The sequence below is a fragment of the Conger conger genome, chromosome 3 (assembly GCF_963514075.1).
Source record: "Conger conger chromosome 3, fConCon1.1, whole genome shotgun sequence".
Classification (NCBI taxonomy): domain Eukaryota; kingdom Metazoa; phylum Chordata; class Actinopteri; order Anguilliformes; family Congridae; genus Conger; species Conger conger.
Genome location: NC_083762.1, coordinates 19,813,246 through 19,837,518, shown reverse-complemented (window position 1 = coordinate 19,837,518; position 24,273 = coordinate 19,813,246). Strand labels below are relative to the sequence as shown.

Below are 24,273 nucleotides of genomic sequence, written 5' to 3'. Positions count from 1 at the left end.
TAACAACCGATCATTTTTTAATCCAGGTCCAGAAAGTATTTGTCAGTATTTTGTTCCAATCACCTGGATATGTTAATTGGCACAATTACTTTAGCCATAAGGTGTAACTAATTCAGGAAACCATGAGTGGAAGAAACACATGGCAGGACTTTTACTTTTTACCTCTGGAGATAATCTTTAATTAGGCCTATCCAAAGGATGTAGGTATTTACAGAAGTGATACACACAAGCTTGTGTTTGGATATTTTTGTCTGGCTGTCTGCGTGTATGTTCCAAATGTGCGCGTTGTTTCACATTTTAACTTGGTAGTTATTTTAAAGGTCATATACGTGTACGTTGTAAAATTGTAAGACACGAAATACGCGCTTATCAACTGTCTTTTAATCCACGTCGCCATTGCCTTCCAAAACTCCCCTGCTCTTGCGTGACTGGCTATGCCCATCTGTTCCCCGGGTGTGTCAAAATATGCGGCAAATCCTGCGCTCTGTGACATTGCATCCAAGCGTGTCAAACAGTCCAGCCACCCACTCGTTCGCTCTCACATCATTCACCTGTGAGCAAACATCTAGAACAGGCTGCCCAACCCAGTTCCCTGAGATCTACTGTTCTGTAGGTTTTCATTTCTAACCTAATTTGGCAGACCCGTTTCCACTAATTAGCAGCTCAACAAGCTCTCTAACCCATACAGGACGGCAGATCTCCAGGAACCGGGTTGGACAGCCCTGGTACATACAGATTGTGCGAAATAGTTCATGTGAGGGTGGATTTTAAGAGTGACATCGTATTTGACTCGTAATTTTACGTTTTTATTTTATTCATATCCTGCTGATTTGTTTTGCAATGCTGTTTGTGGAACCTGAGAAGAGCCCTTTAAGTGAGACAGTCTGATAGCGATTAATAAGCGCAACGATAGTAAAAAAAGGGGCCACACTCCGCATGAGTTCAGACATGCCTCGGTACATGTGTTGAATTAAAGAACTCTGAATTCAAATAATAAAGATATCAGGTATCTATAAACTGCGATTATGGATTCACAATTTCCTCAATGTAAAAACAATACTACATTTAAGGTTTCCATCTGCGCCAATTCATCTGGAGAGTGTGAGGTTATGGGTGTGGAATGAGAGTGAACAGCTCCGTGTTTGCCTTTCGTGCAGAAGAGGAGTGGTTCCCAGCTTGCAGGAATTCAGGTAAATACGCACGCGTCTCCATGGCGACTTCTGATGTGGAGTTTCTTGAAGTGGTGCTGACGAAATGCTTTTTTCCCCCCACACAATGGCAACTTCAAAATGAAAAGGTTAGAGTCTATTGTGCAATTTGTGGACGCTAGTCACGCTACCGATATTCAGTATTCATTCCGATTATAGGGTTCATATGATTTTTGTTTGTGATAACGCAAATATATTACGTAGATTTGTGTGATCCGAATTTCTTAGCCTTATAAGAGTATTCTCTCCCACACAGCCAAGTCACGACGGCGATGCTTCATGTTCCCAGCTCGGGAAAGCTATGGTAACCACTTGTCCAAGCCTCACTGCTTGTTGCTAAGAGATTCTAGGCAGTCTCCAATAAAATCCGGCTACCCTCACCCCACCCCCACACCATTCACCCACACACTACAGGTATAGCCTCATTACACATCCGTACACTTCAACTCAATGTTTCTGAAACAGTAATACATTGAAACATCGGCTACGTTTCTATACAATTAGCCTATGTTACATTACTAATTACCACTATTAGCATAGCCCCCTCACGTGCTTTGTCAAAGTGACCAAGCATCAGCTTTCCAATCCAAGCATTAAGGTCACTGCGTATGCATATGTCAATGTGAAAGTTCACTTTAGAAAAAAAAATACAGTAACTTTTTTGTAGGCTACAGTATACGCAGACAACACGATGAAAGTCTTATAAAGGTGTTTTCCATCAGTATTGTTATGAAATGAGAGATTCTACACGTTTTTGACGGTTGCTTTTTTGTGTTAAACTTGAGTAGGAGTTGCAAATAGCAGGAACATCGTATGAGCCATACAAACATTTTATGGCGTAGCTTACAGTTGAGGGTAGGCCTAAGAGGAGAATGTCGGATGGGTGTATGTGTTTACAGCTCCCATCCCCTCCCCTTGGCCTCCGATTAGCCGGTGCTAGCTCTACCATTTCCATAACAATAGAGACGAGCAGTGAAAGGGTTAAGCCTGGGCCGGAGAAGAAGGGAGACGAAGCCCCCGAATGCAACGCTAATTTTCTGCCCGGCGGGGGACCGAGAGAAAGGGAACAAAGCGCGCCGGGGGAGGCGCAGAGGACTCAGCGGCTTTACTATGTGCACCTGCGAGCTCAAAAGCGGTGGACAATGCGCCTCCGAAACGGCCAATTACGGCCGTGCGAGCCACCCGCTTTCTCTTCGCAGAAAAGGGGGAAGGGAGGTGGAATACTGAAGGGAAAAAAAAGAAAGAAAAAGTGAATTTAAAAGAGAGCGAGAGAAGAAAGTAATGATCGCCCCTAAACCTTTCTCCTCACAGCTCTCCATCCCGAACACCCGCGCTCTCACCAACTTTGTCTACTTTAAGATGCCTGCCACAAACTTTTTTGTGTTGCTTTTGTACGTCAGCTTAAATGCACCCCTCTCCGATCCACAAAGGTTCCATAAAACGTAAGTAGGGGGTTGGTTTTGAGTGAACATAGGCCAACTAAATCGGTCCACTCTGTGAAGATGCGGTGGTTAATTAATGTCTTTGAACATCTGTTGCTAATGGATCAACTACTGATCAAACCAAAACCACAAAGGACACGGGTCAGGAAATGAACATACAGGATAAAATCTATATTACTCATATTCATATTTTCCCTACAAACACTTGGAGCACCAGCTATATATTATATTCAAGTCATTGCATGTCAAATTTAACAGACTAATCATAGCCAACATTTTACATCCCAGACTCAAACTATGCTGAAATTTATAGTAACATTCCACATGTCAAGGGTTACATTGGGAATGGATTGTATATTATTTAGTGATCATGAGTGTTTATGGGCATACCATCCTTGAATAAGGCACTCTGGACCAACACAGAAAAACATAGAAACAGGTTTAAAAATTGTAAATGTTTATTACTTTTTTGTCATCATTGTCATAGTCTTGACATGGTTTCTTAAAAACAAAAAACACCCTTAGTATAAGGGCTTTTCGGAAAGGGGGGGGGGGGGGGGTTACTATACAGTTCAAAGCTGTAAGACTCCAGTCTCACACTATTTACATGCAAAGCATTATTAATATACTAAAATGAAAAAGTACAAAAAAAGTTTACAATACAAAGTTAATGTTGTTGCACACTTGAATTGCAATGTAAACATTCACTTGTTTCATTATTATTTTAATATAAATTACAGTATTTAGACCCCATTTGACTTAAGTTTTTAAAAATAAGTAGTAGTAAGGACATCCTCTAAAATACAAACGAGTGTTTGTGTTGAAAGAGTGCACACTGCGAGGGCTGTCCAGTCCTAATAAAATGTAATCAAAAGATGCCCCCGTACGCACACACACACCCACTCCCATGTCAGCTGGAAATTCAAAGTCCAAACACCTCAACTACTTCATAATCTTTAGCAGCACCAGTTAACTAGTTAAGGATTTGGGTTAAAGGTAACAGTCTTGGAACAGGAACAGCCATTTTGGTCAACTGTCTTGTTTGAGCCAGTGACTATTGGAAAGTTGCATTTTATACATCCATATTGTGATATTACTCAAGTAACTAGCAAAAGAGATTGCTGAAGCATTGGCTGGCTGACCACACTTTCTAAGAAGGGAAATAAACCCGGCTAATGAACTCTGAATGCACCGCAACTGCAATTAATTGAATTCCAGCATGACATTACCCAAGATCCAACTTGAATATGGGAGAGTAAATAACATTATTTTAAGATCAGTCAGATCTAAGCATCTCTCGTACGATTGTCCAATAGGATTTCCTAATATCCCATAGGATTGGTTTTATTGATGAATTATTACCACTACAGCAAGAGCTTGGGTGACCAATCAAACCTCACTTGATGCCAAACCATACAATTATGTACATTCCTTGGCATTCAATCTGAAGGCAGCTATTCCTATTGACTAGTCTCAAATAAACATTGGTCTATAATCAGAGCATAAACTCACATCACTTCCATATCTATAGCTTAAGACATGGAATCCTGATTAGTTAGCCAAAATTATTGCCCAGTTATTCAGTCCTTTCATGTATCCAAGTCCCCCTCCAAGTTTGGTTATCTTGTTGCACAAAGAGGTTTAACTGACCAGTGTGGTACCCAGAGATAAAAAATGAAAAAAGTTAATTACACCATTTAAGTTTCAAAATGAACTACACATTCTCAGCATGGTAGTTTATGTACACCTCTCCTTCACACTGGGAAAATTTAAGGGGGAAGGAACAAGAAAGGGGATTGAGGGAAAGATAAGGAACTGGTGGCATTACAAGAGGGCCCCAGAACATAAATGTTGGGAAGGAGGTATGGAAGAGTTATCCCAATTAATGTGACCATCACACAATTGTGAAACAGAGTAATGACAAGTTAAATAAAATTGTGGGGGCTCAAGGGACATTATGAATTGTGTGTGTGTGTGTGTGTGTGTGTGTGTGCCCTTGTGAGTGTCCCAGTGCCAGGATGTCAAATGTGGGTCAGGGGCACTGTCCCACTGAGGTAGTGCTGCTGAACACTAGGATACCCTCTCTGAACACTAGGATCAGATGCATCTCCTCCTGGAATGTACATGCTGATCATGTCCCTCAAGTCCCCTTGCAAAGCCCCACGGTGGTGGCTGGGGGCTCCAGTTGGGGAATGTGACACCGGTTCTGGCTTCACCATTGACATCACTGGGCTGGGCTGCTGAGGGCTACTGCTGTAGGACATGGGGCTATCAAGGAGGAAAGAAGAGGGGGAGATTGTATTAACGTCACAGAAATTAGGGAGTTTCTAATAATATGAATACATGTGGAACACTGCATAATGACCGCATGCCTTTGAGCTCAATAAATATTCATATGCCTGGAACAAATGTATCCTTGGCAACCCATGAATAAATTTAATGGCAGGATATTTTTCAAATTTAAAATGTGAAAAAAGTAATTGTCCAAATCTGCATAGGAAAAATGCAGTGAAAAGTTCTTAAATGTGTTGCAGGGCAAAGTGTGTCATTAAATACCTCATATTGCATTTAAAAAGACATTGTTCCTTTGGCATTGTGTAGCAAGATATTTGAAATGAATAATTATGTCTCAGGCTGACAGATGCAGTTATTCAAGCACTTTAAAATGAATAACCAAGTAGTTAAAATGGGGACAGTGAATAATGATACATGTTGAGTAAAACCAAACCTGAAATAGAATTAATCAATATAGTAAACAATATACACAAACTTGTTTGGATCATTAAACCCATAACATTTGGACAGGAACAGAGTTCACATATCACAAAAACAAAGTGTAGTTGGAGGAAACAACTGGAACTCAACAAACAGTCAACCAAGATTCTGCTTCCCTCCATGCTAAAAATCAAAGCGACTGTAGAAAGTCATAACAGAACCATCAATGGGGAGTTATTTTATACTTCGATTCTGGAGAGAGAGAGTAGTTTGAAGCATTAGGCAGTGATGGTAGCGTGTTCCACAGGTTTTGGGATGTCTGTTTACAGACTGTGCACACACAAGTTTGGACATGGTGCACCACCCACATAATTCACACATCACTGTTATTAAAAGATGATCTCAAAACTAATATTGCACATTTAGATTTGTCAGAATTCAACATACAAATGTAGTGCAGCAATCCCCTGTGCTTGTGTGTTAGATGTGTATACTTTAAGAAATCTTTGCCTACCCATTCCATACAAACATATGCTGGACTGAATTATCCCAAAACATATATCCATGGACTGATTGAAAAGTTTCACCATGGAATCATGTAGAAGATAACCATGATTTCCAATCATGCATGCACCTGCTTTACTAAGACCAAGAATAAATTAAAATCATACACTAACTTATTACAATTAATAAAATAATTAGTATGTATAATTGGCAAATTATGGATATATATATATATATATATATATATATATATACACACATATACATATACATACATATATATACACATATATATACATATACACACACTAGAGGCTAAAACTAAAGTTACCAAATCAATGAAATCCCAGAAGTCACTAAAACATCAAACCAAGAAACTAACCGTTTAGACTAAGGCCATTAATCATAGGTGAATCCACAAAAACAGATGTTTTATAAATTGTTGCTTCCATTACTGGGGGAAAGTTTCCTGTTCAAAAAGGCATGCCTAAAGCGATCATTTTCAATAAATGTCACTGAATACAATTAATACAAGCCACTTCTCATCCATAATTGGCAAACTATAATTAGAGAGTGGCTTTCCAGAGGAAATATTATATATATATATATATATATATATATATATATATATATATATATATATATATATATATATATATATATGAAAGAGTAGGCCTACAACCTGCTGGAAGCATCGACTGACCTAGCCTATGAATGTGTTCTGGCCTACCCATGCAATTTCCACTTTCAGGCTGAGATCCAAGCTAAGTAACACCAACCTTGAGATTAACAGCGCAAAGTAGCCCATTTATACCACTAACTCCTATGTAAGCTCTCCAAAGATAGTGCTTTAAATAATATACAGTTCCATAGGTCACATAACCTTTAAGAGAGTACTTACGGTAGGCTAAATATTTATTTATCCCTGGAGGATATAACTTAACAACTTAAGTAACTTTGGATTGTCAATCCAAAAGTTATTTTGGATCATTTGAACAGGTCAGCTGAACCCCTAACCCAGGTGTCCAATCTTATCCAAAGTGTTGCTTGTGCAGTTTATTATTACTTAATTATTAATGCTTATTCATTATTAATTATTATTAATTATTATTAATTAATTAATAATAATAATAATAATATTGCTGTTGTCATTAACCCCAGCACAAGGCCATCTGATTCTACTAATTAAATGGTCATGGTCTTCCAATCAAGATCAGCCTTGATAAGTAGAATCAGGTAACAAGCCTGCACCCACACCAGGCCTTTTTGGATAAGATGGGACACCTAGCCTGATAAATATTCATTTTTTAGCCCAGTGGTCTCAAACTCCGTGACTCAGAGGGCCCTTGTATATGCTGGTTTTTATTACAACATCAAGATCTTAAATGAGTTAACTTATTTGTTGAATTGTGGTCGTAGGATCGCATATAACTGTACAGTGATTGAAAACTGGTTGAAATTAACCTGTAAACACACGGCCCCCGGGGCAACGAGTTAAGCAGCCGTTTTAAAGATGTTCCGGTTTCAAGCCATACCCCACATAGTGTACGCTCAACTGAGGAAATGCAATGTGTCCAGTATAATTTTATTGTAATTGAATACATCTGTGCCAATCGCTCGACTACATGCTTTCTCGGGTTAAAGTAGCTTACGTCGAATGTCTTGAAGAGTTTTTTCATAAAAAATGTTTTTATCAACTACGACCATCTAGAAAATAGTTGTTTGTATTTTAGAGGATGTCCTCACTACTACTTTCTTTATAGACATTTGGCTACAAGTAAGGGCACACGAAATTTATTAATATCCTAATTACATTAACGATTTATACGAATGAAGTTTTTTTATTTTTTTATTTTTTTTTTATTTTTTTTATTAAGGCCAAAGGCGGCAGCGGCCATCGGTAGTACACAAAAATAAAGTGGCTGTGTTGAACAAGTTACTGTGACACCAACTTTTCAACGGTTGTGCAAAATATTGACCTTCACAGAGAGAATGCAATGGTTTACCCGGTGCCGATTAGCCGGTGGAGTCTTCTCCACTAACCGGAGTAGTCACCCCAAATCCAAATTTACAAATGCACAGAACTGAAAATCCAGGCTACATGAGAGCATGGCAAACAGCGTAAACAACGTGTAGGTAGCCAACTCACCTGTATGAGTTAGCGCCGTTCATGTAAGTCTGTGCGGTGGCCATAGCAGGGGGGTACTGCAATGCCGACAGGTCGTAGCGGTGGAGCTGCTGTGGATATCCCAGTGCTTCACTCTGCATACCCGCATACCCCCCCGTGGGCCCCCAGCCGTAGCTCTCCATTCTCGGGCTTCCACCAGGACCCTGAGCAGCCGCTGCTGCCAGAAGATTGCCAGCAGACAGTTGGTATTTACCAACAGGATTGTCTTTTTTCAGCAAGGGCTTACTCTTACGACGGGGCTTATACTTGTAGTCGGGATACTCCTTCATGTGCACAGCCCGGAGCCGCTTGGCTTCATCTATGAATGGCCTCTTTTCGGCGTCTGTCAGCAATTTCCATTCAGCTCCAAGGCGCTTACTTATTTCCGAGTTGTGCATTTTGGGGTTCTCTTGTGCCATCTTCCGTCTCTGGCCTCGCGACCACACCATGAAAGCATTCATGGGTCGCTTCACTTTGTCCATGGGGTCACCACCGGCCGGACAAACTGGTTTGACCCCTGGGTGATTTGCCCCTACAACGCCGCTCACAGGAGACATCCCCTGACCCGGCTGGTGCGAAGGCGGGGGGCCAGAGGACTTCAGTTCGTGTTCCATCATGCTGTACATATTTAAACTATAATTATAAATGCACTAGCAGCAACAACGTAGCTATTCGCATATAGGAAAAAAAATCAATTTTACTGACTGAAGGCACAGGTAGCGATTTTGTAGCACAGGCCTGCGTCTTGTTGCAATGGCTAAAGAAACCAAAATTAATTACCCAAGCCTGTACATTCACACGCTTGTTAAGCACGTATGTGTAAACTCACTTGCGTTAAACTGGTCATCACTCGTTAGGAGAACAAAACTACCTCGATTAAAAAGTTACTTGAAATTTGCAAATGTTGAAAAATAATCAAAACCCCCACCTTCAGAAAAAGTTATCTCCTGCACTCAGCTCAATCCACCACTTGTATGGCATGGACTCTCCTTAAGTAAAGCTATCTGCAATAAGACAAAAAAGTTATCCCTCTCACTCTCATGCGGGTTTTTAGTGATACTATATTCCAAGCTGGACCAATCCGATCGTACCTCCCCTTTCTACTCGCTCATTTACATCACTAAAAAAGGGGCGCGGATAACTTTCAAAGACAGCAGTAGCAGGCACTTGTTGGAGTACACCAAGAAACGCACATAAGCAGCGAATCTTTATAGGCTACCACATAGCCACAAGCTGTGTAGTCTATTTTGTTATTCGTTAGACGAGAACCCGTGTTGAACATTGCCAGGAAAATAACATGTTCGCTGGATTTCAAGTTAATATGCAGACCTATTTATAATGTTGAGAGAATATAAAACAAAAATAATTTTGTAATCTATAAATTTCAAGACTATGCCGTGTATGTATTTGTTGGCTAATACACATCTGCCTGTGATGAGTGAAACCTGCATGGAGGGAAGCGTATCTGTCAATCCTTCCTGTCTCAACCCAAACAACCTCCGTTTCATTTGCGCTGTTAACCACTGCAACCAGAACAGAATCTTCACAAATATTTTGACCAACCCCAGAGACTTATCACAATCATATTTGCATTAATTAACATTTTATTTGGATTTTTGTTGAATTCCCTCATTCATCCGACGTTTATAAACACTCCAGTTAGCCCCGAAGAGGGCTGCTTTTTAACCCAACCCCCTTTTTCTCCCCAACTGAGATTGCTACCTTAATGAGCCCAGGTGCAAGAGAAGATCAGCTGCTCCTCCTTAATGCCTCATTAAACCATACAGTTTCTATGGCTGTCACTTTGCACCTCAGCTGTGGATAAAGGTGCTCTATAGAATAACACCAGAACCAAGCGTAACAGTTAAGACATCTAGCCACAAGATACAACACAGCCACTCAAGCATGTAATTTTGTAAGTTTGTATTTACATTGAAAGAGGAGTTCATATTTCAATACTGTCAGAGCCATTTCACTATTGGGTTCTTGCTCTCAATCCCAGATGGTATAAAAGTATCCAGATGACTAGCATTGCATGTCAATTCAGACTAGTTTCTTGACACAAGAGCTCTCAGAAAGGCAATAATCCACCTGTCCATATAGATTAACATAAGAGATTACAAAAATATTTGTCTGAATATAACAAATTTGCCTAAAATCATTCACCAAGTAGTTTATTCAATAAGTTAGTTGGACCTTGTCATGATACACAAATAATTCAACATTATGTGAGTTTAACAGAAACTGAAACTGTAAGACTCACCTTTTGTTTTTGTTGTTTTCAACTGCTGTTGTATGTACATGTTATGTGCAGGTGTGAGTCTGTTACCTTATGTGTATGTCTGTGTTCCAGGTGCAGGTGTTTGCACGTGTGTGTGTGACTGACATTTGTGCCCTAATGCCGGTCAAAACTGGGATTGTGGGGTTCCACGCTCCCATTTCTGTTTCCAAGACAACTCCCTCTGGAATCTTTTCCAAATTTCATTCCCTTTCTCTCTTTCTATTTACTATTCACCCTTCCCAGGCATTAAGAAAACACAACAACAAGAAAAAACAACGTACACCAAAATGTTTCTCTCTTTCTTGCCGAGACACACACCACCCACCATCTTCCGCAAGCCCTTTATCTGTCCAAAATTCTCTGTGTTCAACAGCTTGAAATTCTAAAACCAAAGCAAGTTGAAACAAGGTCTTCATTCCAACAAGAGAACACAACTAAAAGCCTTCAAACAATGTTTAGAAATGGCTTTTCCTATCACCAATTTGTGACTGACCAATCGAAACAATCATTGTTGTAAAATCATTGTTGCTATACAGTAGGCTGCAGAATTATTGGCACCCCTGACTGGCAATACATAAAAATACTTTTTAAAAATAAACAATCTGATAAACTAAAAAATGGCAACATGTGAAAAATACTGTGCTTTATAAATGTTTCAATGGAACCAACAAAAATCAAACATTCATTTAATAAAAATAAAAATAGATTTCAATAGAAATTAAGGTTCCATAATAGTACTAGTAATAGTTTAGTACTTGGTGCATACTCCTCTGGTAAGGATAACAGCATGGAGTCTTTTTCTGTTTAAGGAACACATTTGGAGGGATTTTGGACCATTCGTCTATGCAGATCCTTGCAAGATCCTTCGCATTCTTGTGTTTGCGCATATCAACTGCCCTCTTCAGTTCAGCCCACAGGTTTTCGATTGGATTGAGGTCCGGTGCCTGAGATGGCTATTGCAGAACAGATTTTGTTGTCATTGAACAATTTCTGAGTGGATTTTGAGGTATGCTTTGGGCAACCTGATTGTCAAGCAAAATTGCCTGATACTTGGTGGAATCCATTATACCAGTTCCCCTGGACCCAAAACATTCACTTATCCACGACCATATTTCACCATAGGTATGAGTTTTATGCATCTCCTTTTCAATGCGAAATATGGTAGTGGGTCAGTGATGTTTTGGGACTGTTATGTTTCCAGAGGTCCAGGGGCACTGGTTAAAATCAATGGTATAATGGACTCCACCAAGTATTAGGCAAGTTTAGCTGACAATCTCTACCACAAGGCTGAGACTTGGCTGTAGGTGGACCTTCCAGCAAGACAATGACCCAAAGCATACCTGAAAATCCACACAGAAATGTTCTGCAATGGTCATCTCAGGCACCAAAACTCAATCCAAACTGAAGAGGGCAGTTGATATGTGCAAACACAAGAATGTGAAGGATCTTGCCAGGATCTGCATAGAGGAACAGTCCAAAATCCCTCCAAATATGTTAACCTGGGCAAGCATTACAGGAAAAGACTCCACCAAGTACTAAACCAGGGGTGCCAATAATTATGGAACCTTAATTTTAGTGAAATCTATTTTTTTAATCAAATTAATTTTTGATTTTGGTTGGTTCCATTGAAACGTTAATAAATATAGTATCACAGTATTTTTCAAATTTTTGAGTTCCAATAATTATATTGTTTATTTTTTAAAATATATTTTGATGGTAACAATTCCACATACAGCACTGTTTCTACCTCTGTAAGTGGAAAATAGAACACTTCAGCATATTATATACGTTTTCGCTAGTCTCCTTCAAGTATGCCTATGCGAAAATATTACAAGTTTATTTATACATACTATTTTTTCGCATGTTAAGTTATTATATTTGTTTTTTCCCGTGGTCATTTCTGTGGCAGTTTCGTGGTCGTTGTTACGCAATTATTCTGACACTTGCCTACTGTTACCATGGGCGTACTTATTCCTGTTAGAAGGTGTTAATGGGCGATGCCTGTGTTGATGTCCGTTGTCGCCTTCAATGCTGATTGTTTTTGGAACATTTTCTTGGAGAATCGCACACGGAGTTATTGGACCCCCTGTTTTCCGATGAATATTTGCATTAGTGACAAATTCGCATTAACAGCATAGACTATATCAATAACAATACGTGCGCTCGACAGGAGGTTGGGCATATGCAGGGAATGGTGTTTGTGAGCGTCAAACCTTGCAAAGCTGTTAAAATGCATATAAAATGTCTGTAATGAGTCCAAAATATTTACCCTCCATTAAACAATGTATCCGTATTATGTAGCTAGATAATACTGTGCACGTAGTCTTTCTATTTTTATACACAAGAAATGTAGCTCCAGTACGTAGGCTACATTGTTCACTGGAACCATAAATAGATAAAAATCACTATATGGTTCAGTGATATGTTTTCACGTTTATGCCTATTTACAGCATGCTGATTTGGTTTAGTATAAATGGATTTAAAAACGTGGCTAAATTCAAGTGTTAAGTTTAAGTTTTCAAGTTGCTAGTGTTTTATAGTTTTGCATCATTGCCAAAAGCCCTTCAACACCAAAATGTTCTATTGACGAAAAAACAAACCCGTTCGTGACCTCTGGAATGCATAAATGGGTGTTCCAATTTCAGTGAATGTGCCCACACAATTATGCAATAACCACAGCTGCATGTGTCTGTTTAAGTGCTTGTTATGGTGTCATATTTATTGATAATTATAATGAGAGTAACACCATGAGGATTCCTTGTGAGTTATGGCAATCACAAAAGGTGAAAGGAAAGCTGGAGTGAAAAAACCCCCAAGATGGATCGAATTAAAGAAATGGATAATGAGATGAAAAAGTAAAATTCATTTTGAAGACTAGAGAAGGAAACATGATGAAGAAAAGAGCTGAAGAAGAAAAAAACTGCCGTGATGGGGGAGAGAAAGTGCTTCAGTCCTCTATGACAAGCTGATTGAATAGCGCCCTATTTTCCCTCTCTCTTCTCTCTTCTTATGTAAATGGTTTCTTCAGTCTCTCAGCCATCCGTCACAGGACAGAAAGACCTTGGCAGGCCCTTTACGAGCCTCCCACTCGCATAATCCCCTGGCCCACAATCAGGCAGCCAGCAGGGGGGTTGAGAAGGTGGTGGTGGGGTTTATAGCCAGGGAGAAAGTAGTGATAGGGCCACCTACACTGAACAAGACTGATCAAAACATCACATATTATAAGGCTCTGGGAGGGGGTTAAGGGGACTATGGACATACTGTGAGAGGAAGAATCTATGGAAGGGAAAGGGAGGCAAGGAAACCGTATGGAGAGAGAACGAAAAGATGAATCGGTGTTGGCAATGCAAGGGAAAAAGTCAGTGGATAAGGTATACATTAAACATTCATGGAGAAAGTAAGGAAATAATGGAACAAATGAGTGTGCACCTTACGAATAAGCATCCCAAAATTAAAAATACAAAAATCTGTTTCAAGGATATGTCAATGAACCCAGCATCCTGGAGATAATGTACGACTAAGGTCGTAAGCAAACTTTTTATGAGATGTGGAAGGGGGTTAGACCTAGAGGAAGGTGAGGTGGTGCAGTGGAGGGTAGGCCCGTAGACTATGGTTTCCTCCCGCACATTACTGTGCTTATGAACAGGGAACATAATCGCTGTGTAGGCTAAATGATGCCCACTGGTGGGGGTATGATCAAATTACACCTTCATAAGCAGGAGTTTTGGCCTTCTTGAATTGCATGCGACTGTACTCGTCTAGTTCACATCATCCCCGAATATGGCGTTTTCAGAGGCGCGATAGCCTGTTCTAGATTTAATTATGTTTACATTACGTTTTCCATCCATTAGATTTGCTTAGAGGTTTGGTTAGCTGTGTCGATCTACCTATTAGTTATATGGGGAGATCAGGGATGGTTGGCAGACTTTTCACTCTGCGTATTTCTCTGGTACAATTGAAAGATGAAGTAAAAGGTTAAGGTGTGTTACAATTAATTCAAATAAAAACCAGAAAACACAAATACTCAATGGGAAAATATAAATATAGCCTAATAAATATATACATGTAAAATGTATAATGAATATAATGTAAAAGCTTTTTAACCAGTTCATCAGTGGAAATGCCAACTATAATCAACTTCTGTTGTTCTCCCTCTCTCCTCATGCGTGCGCTACCATGTGTATCTGTGTGTGTGTGTGAATCAAGCCTATAATGTACCTAAGCCCATCTGAGTTTTTGTTGGTGACTGATGGGACAGTAACCACAATTTTGTGCACATAGCCCCCTCACACACAGGCATGTTAATTTGTATACGATTATGTCTAATCGTGTTTAATATATAAATAATGCATGATTATCACATTATCCGTGTGCCAACCAACACCACTCACATTGGGACCCAACTGTGCGATGTTACCCAGGTAACCAGACTTTCAAATCTTATACGGAAACGTAGCTAATTCCAATCTCTAACTGGAAGTAAGGCATTTCTAATATCTTTAAACAGTTTTAAGATACATTTAGTTTTAAGAACTCTTTCAACAAATTATTTTTGCAGTTCAAGAAATCATTTTGATCTTACATTTTTGTATCTATGACCTTCAAAGGATCAGAAAACAGCTGTGTGCCAACCAGCTCGGGTCTCCCGTGTGTGATGCAATGGTCTGTCAGGCTCACATGTCATGCAGTGGTCTGTTTCAGTTTGTGATGGTTGCTGGAAGGTTCCCAACAAGGGATTGTAAATTATTGATTCAAGATTGATGACCCATTGTAAGGTTCTTCTAATTTGTGTTAAATGTCAGCCCTAACCCAAATATGCTCAAATCTAAAGGTAGATCATTACGATATCTACTTAGGCCTAGCTGTTAGTCATTTAGCTACATTAGACCTTTACTGGAGTATGCAGCCCCTGCCTGGCACCCTGGTCTCACCCAAACCATCTACTCGATGGGAGCGTGTAGGGCCTGTCATATTATTCCCAGTACACTGTACATCAGTTCCAGCAAGCTCTAAACGCCTTGGGAATCCCCTCCCTCACGATGAGGAGGGAAATGATTTGCCTGAAATTTGCCACTGCTTGCAGTTTTCAGGCTGGCTCCTTCCAACTCAAGAGCAAATATCTGGACGCTCTGTCCGCAATAGTCAAACGCAACATACCACAAAGTAGAACAGGCGGAAAGGTTGGCGTACATGCCATATCTACAAAGGATAAGCCTGTCAATGTAATGATTAGATAATATTCCATCAAAGCATTTCTTTCTCAGGAACACACCTGCATAGTTATGAAACACAAACTCAAAACAATCTTTGGATGGGATGTTTTTCCCACACCAGCTGTGCACTAAAGATGGCCCAGGGGAAACAAGTCTTAAGCCATTATGCACCCGATACATTTCTCCAATGAACAATTTATGGTCCTTATCGACAGAAATTGTAGGAAGAACTCTACATTTTAAATGAGGACAGGATTAATCAAATACAATTATGCTTTCAGTACAATTCATTGATCAAGCGACCAAACCACCAATTAAATCTTCATTAACAAATTTGAAGTGTTTTTAAGTGGAGATTGAAATAAGCCTAAACTGAAGGGAGCAAATATCTTCATAGCATATTATAATGCGGAGAAAGTTGGATTACAAATTTCATGCCAATATACAAATGCTCTCAAAATAATGTAGGCCCCAACCGTGTCATGATCCGTCAACTTGTCACAGGCTGCTGCCCTCGTGTGGCATGTAAGGTACTACACCACACATTTCTGGTACTGGACACAACAGGAGGGTGGCACACAAGCCCTGTTGAATCAAACCAACTCAGTTCAGGACTTTATAGAACACCCCATCCCTGTTAGTACTGAGAATATGGATAGAGTCAGATGCTAGGAAACCAGGCATAAATGTTCTCAATTTACAAAACCCCACACAAACTGCAGATTATCTTGTTAAAAACAAAAAAGAAAACCTTTATTTAAGACCTTTAAAATAAATACTATACAGAATCCAATGTAGAAAGTCTTAATACATGGCTTCTGTCAAAAGGTTAACAATTTCAACATTTTAATAAATTCATTTAGAAAATAGCACTGACATCCCACCCCCATTCTAAACCCACCCACCCCAATACAGGCATTTAAAAAAGAAAAAGAAACAAAAACAAAAAATAAACACTTAAGTTATAATCTCTATACTCAAATCCTTTTCAGTTTGGTCCTTGCATTAGACCCCTCCAACATGTTTTGGTGAGGTAGGTTACTAACACACCCCATTTCATGTTTCTCAAAATGCACTTTGTGTCCAGACGTAAATATACAATGGCAATACTGGGAAGAAAAAAAAAAAATGTAATTGAACAGCCTAGTTATACGGACAAGCTCACTCCTTTCCATGAAATTTTGCTTTCCCCTGCAAAATACACAATTAAACAAGTGAGAAGGAAATGGTTGAAAAAAAATCTGAAAGCAGAAAAATTATATCAAACAGATTCATGATTTTCATTTTTTTATTGAGGTTATTCCCCTCCCCAAATTTAAAATGTGACCTTAATCCATAACGGATTTAATATAGTATATGAAATGCTTCCATGTCACTGATTCTAATCATGTTCTTCAGTGTCCAATGCAATAGCTACTCATTGCATACATTTACCACCAAAATGATCCATTGAGGCAAAATGTTAACCACCACAGCTGCCCTGAATCTCTCAAATAGATACTCATTTAATTCATGTCCATTTAACATTTTCTCAGGAACTTGACAAAAATTAGATCAATTGTACTGGGTTCCCCCATTTCTTGTAGGTAAAAGGACATTTTCCATTTCTGATATTTGAAAGCTGCTTGAAGCACACGAGCAGCCAAGTAATGGTTTAAGGCAGGGAAAACAAAAACTGTTAGTTTGGTGAAATGTGCCGACACCTCCCACTTCCAGGCTTGCAGATGTGCCAACAAGGAGCTGAAAAACTAGATACTACAATGCTGCCCGTTTGGCTGTCAACATCCTCCACAAGCTTAACTCTTGTCAAGAACAGAATGAGAAATGGGACAGCACAAAAACCAGTCCGGACCATGTACTGGGGGCCTGAACATGGCCCTGTTTCACTATGGGGATGCTGTGACTGAGCAAGACGGAGTATGCTCTTGTCCACCACTTCTGGTCTAGAAAAGTACATTTCCCCATTCCATAGAGCATAAATTCAGGATTTGGGGAGGGGCTGAAACATAGGGAGTTTGACCTGGGTGGGGGTACCTCAAAATTGAATGAAGGGAGAAATATGGGGGCAGGTTATTTCTAGATCAAGTCTGCCACATTCATGGGCATTTCCTCCACAGTGGTATTGTAGAAGGTCTCAATGTCCCGAAGTGTGCGCTTGTCATCCTCTGTGACCATGTTGATTGCGACGCCCTTCCTGCCAAAACGGCCCCCTCGTCCAATCCTTGTTGGGAAAATAAAATAAATGGTTTGCTTCAAACTATGCTCAATTTCAAATTACACGGTCAGAACCTTCAATAGGTCGACTGGACTAAAATGAAGTCTTAATTCCAGCGCTTTATGGTAGCTGGAGTGCAAGGATAAAACTAATTAAATCAGAAATTGACACCAATGTCTTAATGTGGGGGCAGGGCTCACCTGTGAATGTAGTTCTCTCGGTTGGTGGGCAGGTCATAGTTTATGACCAAAGAGACCTGCTGTACATCAATACCTCGGGCCTACAGGAGAGAGGGGCAGTTTGCTGTATCTTTGCATCTGGTATAGGATCTGTTTAACAGTGCAGTTTACCAAAAGACTGATTGAAATCAGTTTTACATTAATGCTCAGTCTTGTTTCATGGAATAACCCAGCTGTCTAAGTGGCATACTGCCACTACAATAGATTTACAGGGCAGATTGCAATTTGCACCATAGAAACACACCATAGAATGGCCACGCATTAGTGTCAGCTGTCAACTGCTATATAGTTGTGAAGAGGGACAGGTAGCCCAATCACTGTGGAGAGCAGTAGGAATTCTCTACCAAAGATCTACGTTCCTCCCGTAGCACAGGGTACAGCCAGGGGGAGAGGGAACTTTGGCCAACAGGACAGTGTTGCATTTACCCCTATGGTTTCGATAAGTTAAAGGTTTTGGTCACAAAGATCTGATCACAACAGTCATGTGGTTAGACCAAGAAAGGAACCAAAGAAAATGCAATTACTACAAAATGCACGTATGCACATATACCCACACAAGTGTGAAAGTTCAGCCTTCTACAGAAGTATCAACATCTATAAAGTGGATGCCAATACCAGGGTGAAGACTCCCTCAGGTGTTGGAATAAACGGTCATCTCTGCAGACTCACCAGCAGGTCAGTGGTAATGAGAACCCGACTGGAACCTGAGCGGAACTCCCTCATGATCAGATCTCTCTCCTTCTGGTCCATATCTCCATGCTGTAATGGAACAAGTCAAACAGCACTCAGAGCTTAAAATTCACTTTGAAAGGCTTGGCAGACCTGCACTTAACCTCCACAGCAAAGATGGCTGCAAAGCCATTGACCACAAGTACAGAGAGGGGAGAGAGGAAGAGAAGAAAAAAGAAAAAAAAAGCAGGCAGGCAATTAAACATTTGCCAACAAATTCAGCAAACTGCGCATTCAACAGCAGCTTCTCACACCCAACATGCTACAGAGGAGTGATGAGTCAAAGCAAGGACAAATGCCCTCACAACCGTCAGTAAACTAAGCAAATATACCCTGTACAAGCAGGGCTGAGGACCAGCACTTACCAGGGCAGAGACAGTAAAGTCCCTGGCATGCATCTTCTCGGTCAGCCAGTCGACTTTTCGGCGCGTGTTGATGAAGATAACAGCCTGAGTAATGGTGAGGGTCTCGTACAGATCACACAGTGTGTCCAGTTTCCACTCCTGGGACACAAAAAGCAATATAGCATTACCATATTTGCATCAATGAGGGAAAAACATCTAGTACAGAGATTGCAGAGGATCAGACTTTGTAGAGCATCAGAGCACATTCATCCAACAACCTGAGCAAGTAGGGGGTGCGGTTCTCAGCCAAGGTTAAGAAATGATCATGGCCCCAGAGCACTGACACCCCGTCCACACCTGCCAACAGAACGCCGGCAGGGGGAGCAGAGCATCAGGGGATTCTGGGATCAGTTGACACGCATGGATTTCATCATAAAACAGCGCCACCCACTTGCCAGGTAGCACCAACCAGCTTTGTTGGCTCAAATGCATCAGGCTCTCCCTGTAGGAAATCAAGCCACTTAAAAAAAGTTAGCCCTCAAAAAACCTTTTTTTTTTTTTTTTTAAACACTATTCAATCAAGATGTGTAAGGGGCAAAAACCACCTTTGATATGCATTAGAAGGTCATTGCCACATATTGAATGGAGCGCATGCCCACCTCTTTCTCCACATTGATGTAAAACTGCCTGATACCCTCCAGGGTCAGTTCCTCCTTCTTCACCAGGATACGAATAGGTTCCCGCATGAACTTCTTTGTAACCTCCAGTACATCTAGTGGCATGGTGGCAGACAACAGCACCACCTTAAAGAAAGACAAGAGCACACTATATCATTAGACAAATCACTCTACACATGTATTTTTTTTTTTCTTCCTCCACACTCTTGAACACCACAGGGCTTGAACTTGCCTGAGTGTTGGGGGCCAGCTTCTGGAAAATCTCATAGATCTGGTCCTTAAACCCTCGGCTCAGCATCTCGTCTGCTTCATCCAGCACAAACATCTTGATGTACTTTGCAGCTGAGGAGGAACACCGGGATCAAAACCAATGCATATAGATGGAGTAAATACACAACAGCCCTAACCATAAGAAAGGACACCAATCAATTTTACAGCCTTGCTTGGACAAAAATGGGCACACTCTTGCTAGCAAGAGACATAGCAGTTAGATTGGTTTCACTATGCAGCCCATAATGGAGGGGAGCCGTCGTCAGCCACTGTGAGCTCTGATCATGGACCCAGAGCCCTGCAGCCCCATGCACACCCACTAGCAGAACACTAGCTGAGAGACAGAGAAGCAGGGGATTCTGGGATCAGTTGACACGCATGGGGATCATCACAAAACAGCCCTGGCCCCTCCTGGACTGTGACTACACTACCATCTGCACCCTTCCAGCAAGCGGCAAAACCTCAGTTTGAACAGCAGATAATTATAACTTCAATAACACAAGGTGGATAAAAGTCCAGCTCAATGTTAATTCTCATGAGTGAGGCATGCGTGATTCAGTTCAAAGACACGACCGTTTCGTTGTGATGCACTCGCTCCCGGCCCCAGATGGGGATACTTACACAGATATCTGCGGTTGAGCATGTCAAAGACTCGGCCTGGTGTTCCTACAATTATGTGGGGTGCTTCAGACTGCAACTTCTGCACCTCGTTGCGCACATTGGTCCCGCCAATGCAGGCATGGCAGGAAGCACCCATGTAGTCCCCAAGAGCAAGGATCACCTTCTGGATCTTCAGAGGGAGGGGGAGAGCAATAATTCACTATACACAAGCCAAGGGCCCATCCAGTGAAAAGCAAACTTGACTACTTCATGGGGTTTAAAGCAGTGTGTGTGTGTGTGTGTGTGCGCGTGCGTTAAGCAAGCTTCAACATTATGCACTCATTTGTCCATTTACATACACCAGCAATGCATCTGTGCCCACAGCATGAACCAGCCTATTTCTCACTGTACAGAGATGACTGGGATGAATATGGATGCTTTTCCTCTACCCCTGACAGATTAAAGACTTGGTGCCACTGTAGAGACACCACCTTGCCCAATGACAGGGGATAATAAAGACAGGGACTGAACTTTTGAGTTAATGTGTAGAGCGGTGTGCGGACTCGCAGGGAGTTTACCTGCTGAGCCAGCTCTCTGGTGGGGGCCAGAACCAAGGCCTGGGTACTCTTCAGCTCCGTGTCAATCTGCTGCAGGATTGAAATGGCAAAAGTGGCAGTCTTCCCCGTGCCCGATTGGGCCTGTGCAATCACATCAAAACCTAGAGAAAGAGCAGTACACATTAACACAAGTGATGGTTGAGCATAGGCAGGTTTGAGATTGCAGGGCGCCTAGCATAAATGGCAAATTCTACAGTTAAATATTTTTCCAGCAAACAGGAAGTGGTCTGCTGAGTTTGTGTACCATGATGCTCACCAATGCTTCAACCATGAACCATTAATGAGCACACAGCTGAAGTTGCAATAGAGCAGACTATGCTGGAAGTTGCACCATAGAACAGCCAATACATACCCTTGATACAAGGGAGAATGGCCCGCTGCTGGATGGCAGAGGGCTTTTCAAAACCATAGGCATAGATTCCTCTTAACAAGAACTCGCGCAGGCTCATTTCATCAAAGCTGTCCACGATCTCGTTCCAGTTGCTCTGTGACAAAGAGAAGGAAAAATTGAGAAGTTGAATAATTTGAGATTCAAGATTCTCTACAGTTATGTAGCGTAGGAACGTTTCAGGTCTTAACCTCAGTGCCGTCTTTAGATATACAGCAGGGCATAGCGTCATCCTATACACATTATACCACTGACCATACGAACAAGCAGCTAGTTTACTATAAATTTACTTTCAGATAAGAAAAAAGATGTTATTAAAAGCACAGATTAAAGCTCAACATTTTGATGAAACTGACAAATACCTTTAGTCTCACAAATAATGACCAACTACATACAGTCTGCCACCAATAATTTCATAGTGCATTTCTCCAACTCACCTCAATGACTCCATCTGGCTCCATGCCCTCTGGGCCATTGTCTCTGGATCTTTAAAAAATAAAAATAAAGTTAACATTCACACTTTTGCTTTTTGAAATATCTACATACATTACCTCTAATTTTTTGAGCAGATCATTTCCTTTTCGGAATTAACTAGTTGATGTGAGCATCTAAAACGCCCCCTGCCCTGAACCCATTTCATACTTTGTGGTCACAAGCAGTCCTAGGGCATTACACAGGCGACCATGCACTGCTAGTTTTAAAATGGTGGTGTACACCTTTGCGAAGCTTACGACACGTCGACCGTGGGCGGGAGGGACTGATCCCACAGAAGAAATCGAGACGGGCGGCCATTTTTTATTTAAGCATTTAAGATGGCCGCCCTCCGTGTTAAAAGACCGGTATACAGGACCCGCATGTGCGAAGTTAGCCCTCAAGCTAGCGAACTAGAATACCGGTACGCATGACCCGCTAACTAACACATATAGATAATGCGCTAGCTAACTCCCGACAACTGCATGTTAAAATACAAAAAATAAAAACTAACAACGTACATAAATCACTATTTAACCACTAAGACAACACTTTAAATCTAGCTAACTAACGGGTAGCCTAGCCAAGTTAGCTACAGAACACGCTTTTGATATTAATGTGACTAGATCCAACTACTCGACTTGGCCAAATCACCAACGCTACTTTAACACAATGTATGCACGTTAACACCTACATACCGTCGGATGTTGACCTGGATTAACTTGTTACGTTAGCGAATTTAGCTAACGTAGCTTCAGATTGCTAGCCGCTTCCCCTCGGTTTACGCCCAAGGCCTGCCTTTGTCTCGCCGGCTACGCAGACCATGTGCTCACATGGCATTTTTTAACCAGGAGGCAAGATCACATGAACTGTGGATAAAGCTGAGCTTTGCCGAAAAAGGACTTCACAAACGTGTCGATCAAGTTATACAAAATATCGTCAGACATAATTGACATTTAAATGGCCAACGTTAAAAGTTAGCTAGCCACAAGACAACAATTATTTAACATAGCTAGCTACGTCAACTACAAACGCATTCTACCCGACTTCACCGACTTGGAACTAGTGATTGTTTTATAAAAAAAAAAATAATAATAAAAAAAAAAAAAGCGCCTGGCCACTGCACAGAGCTACATTTTTATTAGGAGCCAAAAATACATATTTTGCCAACTTTAAAATGCAACGCTAACGTTGGTCAGTTGGCACGTGAGATGCCACGAAGTTAATACGGTAACCACAGTAGCGAGCTACCCATCTAGATGGTCTTTATTCAATTCAGTTCAGTTGACCATACAAGTTCCAATTTGACCCATGGCTCTAGCGTTATTTCGGTATTCATCAGAAATGGTCGGCACACGAGTAAGTTAGCGAGCAAGCGGATCATTTCACCGAATTTACGTTATCTAAGGTAACCACGTTAAGGCCCTAAACGTATTCAGCTCGATGCCGCTAGTTACTGGCAACCACCACGATTACTTATTAGAATACTAGGCTATTTGGTGATAACAGTCAACGGGGAAGAGCAATCATAGACTGGATTTTGTCCACACGACGGTAAAAAGCCGGCTGTCAACGGGGAAGTTCGCCAACTAGGCCTAAAACGCGTATCGTTAGCTAGCTAGCAAGAGCTAACTTTGAACACCATTAGCCACCTAGTCCTGCGGTTTTCTAGCTAACGAATTATCAATAAAACGGAATAATGGTTTCTTTTTCATTAAATAGAGAAAATCAAATCTATTATCGTCGATGTCTTACCTCTGTTCATATTCAGCCGACATTATCACAAAGAGCGAATCAGCCGCAAAAATCTTTTATATACTTCAACGTGGTCTCCAATGTAGCCGTGTGATTGTAGTACAATTCCATCAATCGCTGTTGAGACCACCCATTATTGTATTTCATAGGTTTATAGACATGTCATTTGAGAAGTAAGCACTACCCACTTCGGACCTTATTAGGACATAATGGGTGTGGCTCAACTATGAATACGCCCCAGGCAGAGCACAAATGGATATCATTGGATTTCCATTCCATGACGAAATGAGCCATTTTGGCTCCAAATCGACGACTGACGTTACAACACAGAACTGCGTGGTGACGACTAGAGTGACCGTGACCGCTGACTCATACAAGTCAATGTACGCTACATTATTCATCATGTTACTCCACCCAAACTCATATCATGATAACGTT

At 41.0% G+C, this 24,273-nt stretch overlaps 2 protein-coding genes and 2 non-coding genes across 5 annotated transcripts; all 4 read right to left on the bottom strand.

The window, feature by feature from the left end:
• Positions 1-3,090: 3,090 nt before the first annotated feature.
• On the bottom strand, positions 3,091-9,119 carry sox19b (SRY-box transcription factor 19b). Of its 2 annotated transcripts, XM_061234821.1 has the most exons (3): positions 8,965-9,111; positions 8,019-8,654; positions 3,091-4,918 (listed from the first exon to the last, which is right to left on the bottom strand). In XM_061234821.1, the coding sequence occupies exons 2-3, from the start codon at positions 8,651-8,653 to the stop codon at positions 4,672-4,674; spliced, it is 882 nt and encodes a 293-aa protein (XP_061090805.1). In that variant the 5' UTR covers position 8,654; positions 8,965-9,111; the 3' UTR covers positions 3,091-4,671. The 2 variants fall into 2 exon arrangements, with proteins under 2 accessions (XP_061090805.1, XP_061090804.1); XM_061234820.1 differs by having other exon boundaries at positions 8,019-9,119.
• A 7,685-nt stretch (positions 9,120-16,804) lies between these two features.
• eif4a1a (eukaryotic translation initiation factor 4A1A) lies at positions 16,805-23,944 on the bottom strand. The gene is made up of 11 exons (XM_061234534.1): positions 23,836-23,944; positions 22,047-22,095; positions 21,574-21,706; positions 21,183-21,322; positions 20,626-20,794; positions 19,967-20,076; positions 19,717-19,860; positions 19,079-19,216; positions 18,654-18,743; positions 17,946-18,025; positions 16,805-17,751 (listed from the first exon to the last, which is right to left on the bottom strand). Exons 1-11 carry the CDS (start codon positions 23,856-23,858, stop codon positions 17,607-17,609), a joined length of 1,221 nt encoding a protein of 406 aa, XP_061090518.1. The 5' UTR covers positions 23,859-23,944; the 3' UTR covers positions 16,805-17,606.
• LOC133125336 (small nucleolar RNA SNORD10) lies at positions 19,356-19,496 on the bottom strand. The gene has a single exon (XR_009708413.1). It is a non-coding gene; the product is annotated as a small nucleolar RNA SNORD10 (small nucleolar RNA).
• On the bottom strand, positions 20,266-20,401 carry LOC133125362 (small nucleolar RNA SNORD10). The gene has a single exon (XR_009708439.1). It is a non-coding gene; the product is annotated as a small nucleolar RNA SNORD10 (small nucleolar RNA).
• Positions 23,945-24,273: the final 329 nt, after the last annotated feature.

What these genes read in the sequence shown, in the direction of transcription:
- eif4a1a (XM_061234534.1), bottom strand. Translation starts at nt 23,858, where the DNA reads ATGTCGGCTGAATATGAACAGAG. An exon ending in AGCCAGATGGAGTCATTGAG is followed by an intron (nt 21,707 to 22,046) that starts GTGAGTTGGAGA and finishes TCTTTGTCACAG; the next exon opens with AGCAACTGGAACGAGATCGT. An exon ending in CCAGAGAGCTGGCTCAGCAG is followed by an intron (nt 20,795 to 21,182) that starts GTAAACTCCCTG and finishes CTCCCTCTGAAG; the next exon opens with ATCCAGAAGGTGATCCTTGC.
- sox19b (XM_061234820.1), bottom strand. Translation starts at nt 8,662, where the DNA reads ATGTACAGCATGATGGAACACGAACTGAAGTCCTCTGGCCCCCCGCCT. An exon ending in AACGGCGCTAACTCATACAG is followed by an intron (nt 4,919 to 8,018) that starts GTGAGTTGGCTA and finishes CCTCCTTGATAG; the next exon opens with CCCCATGTCCTACAGCAGTA.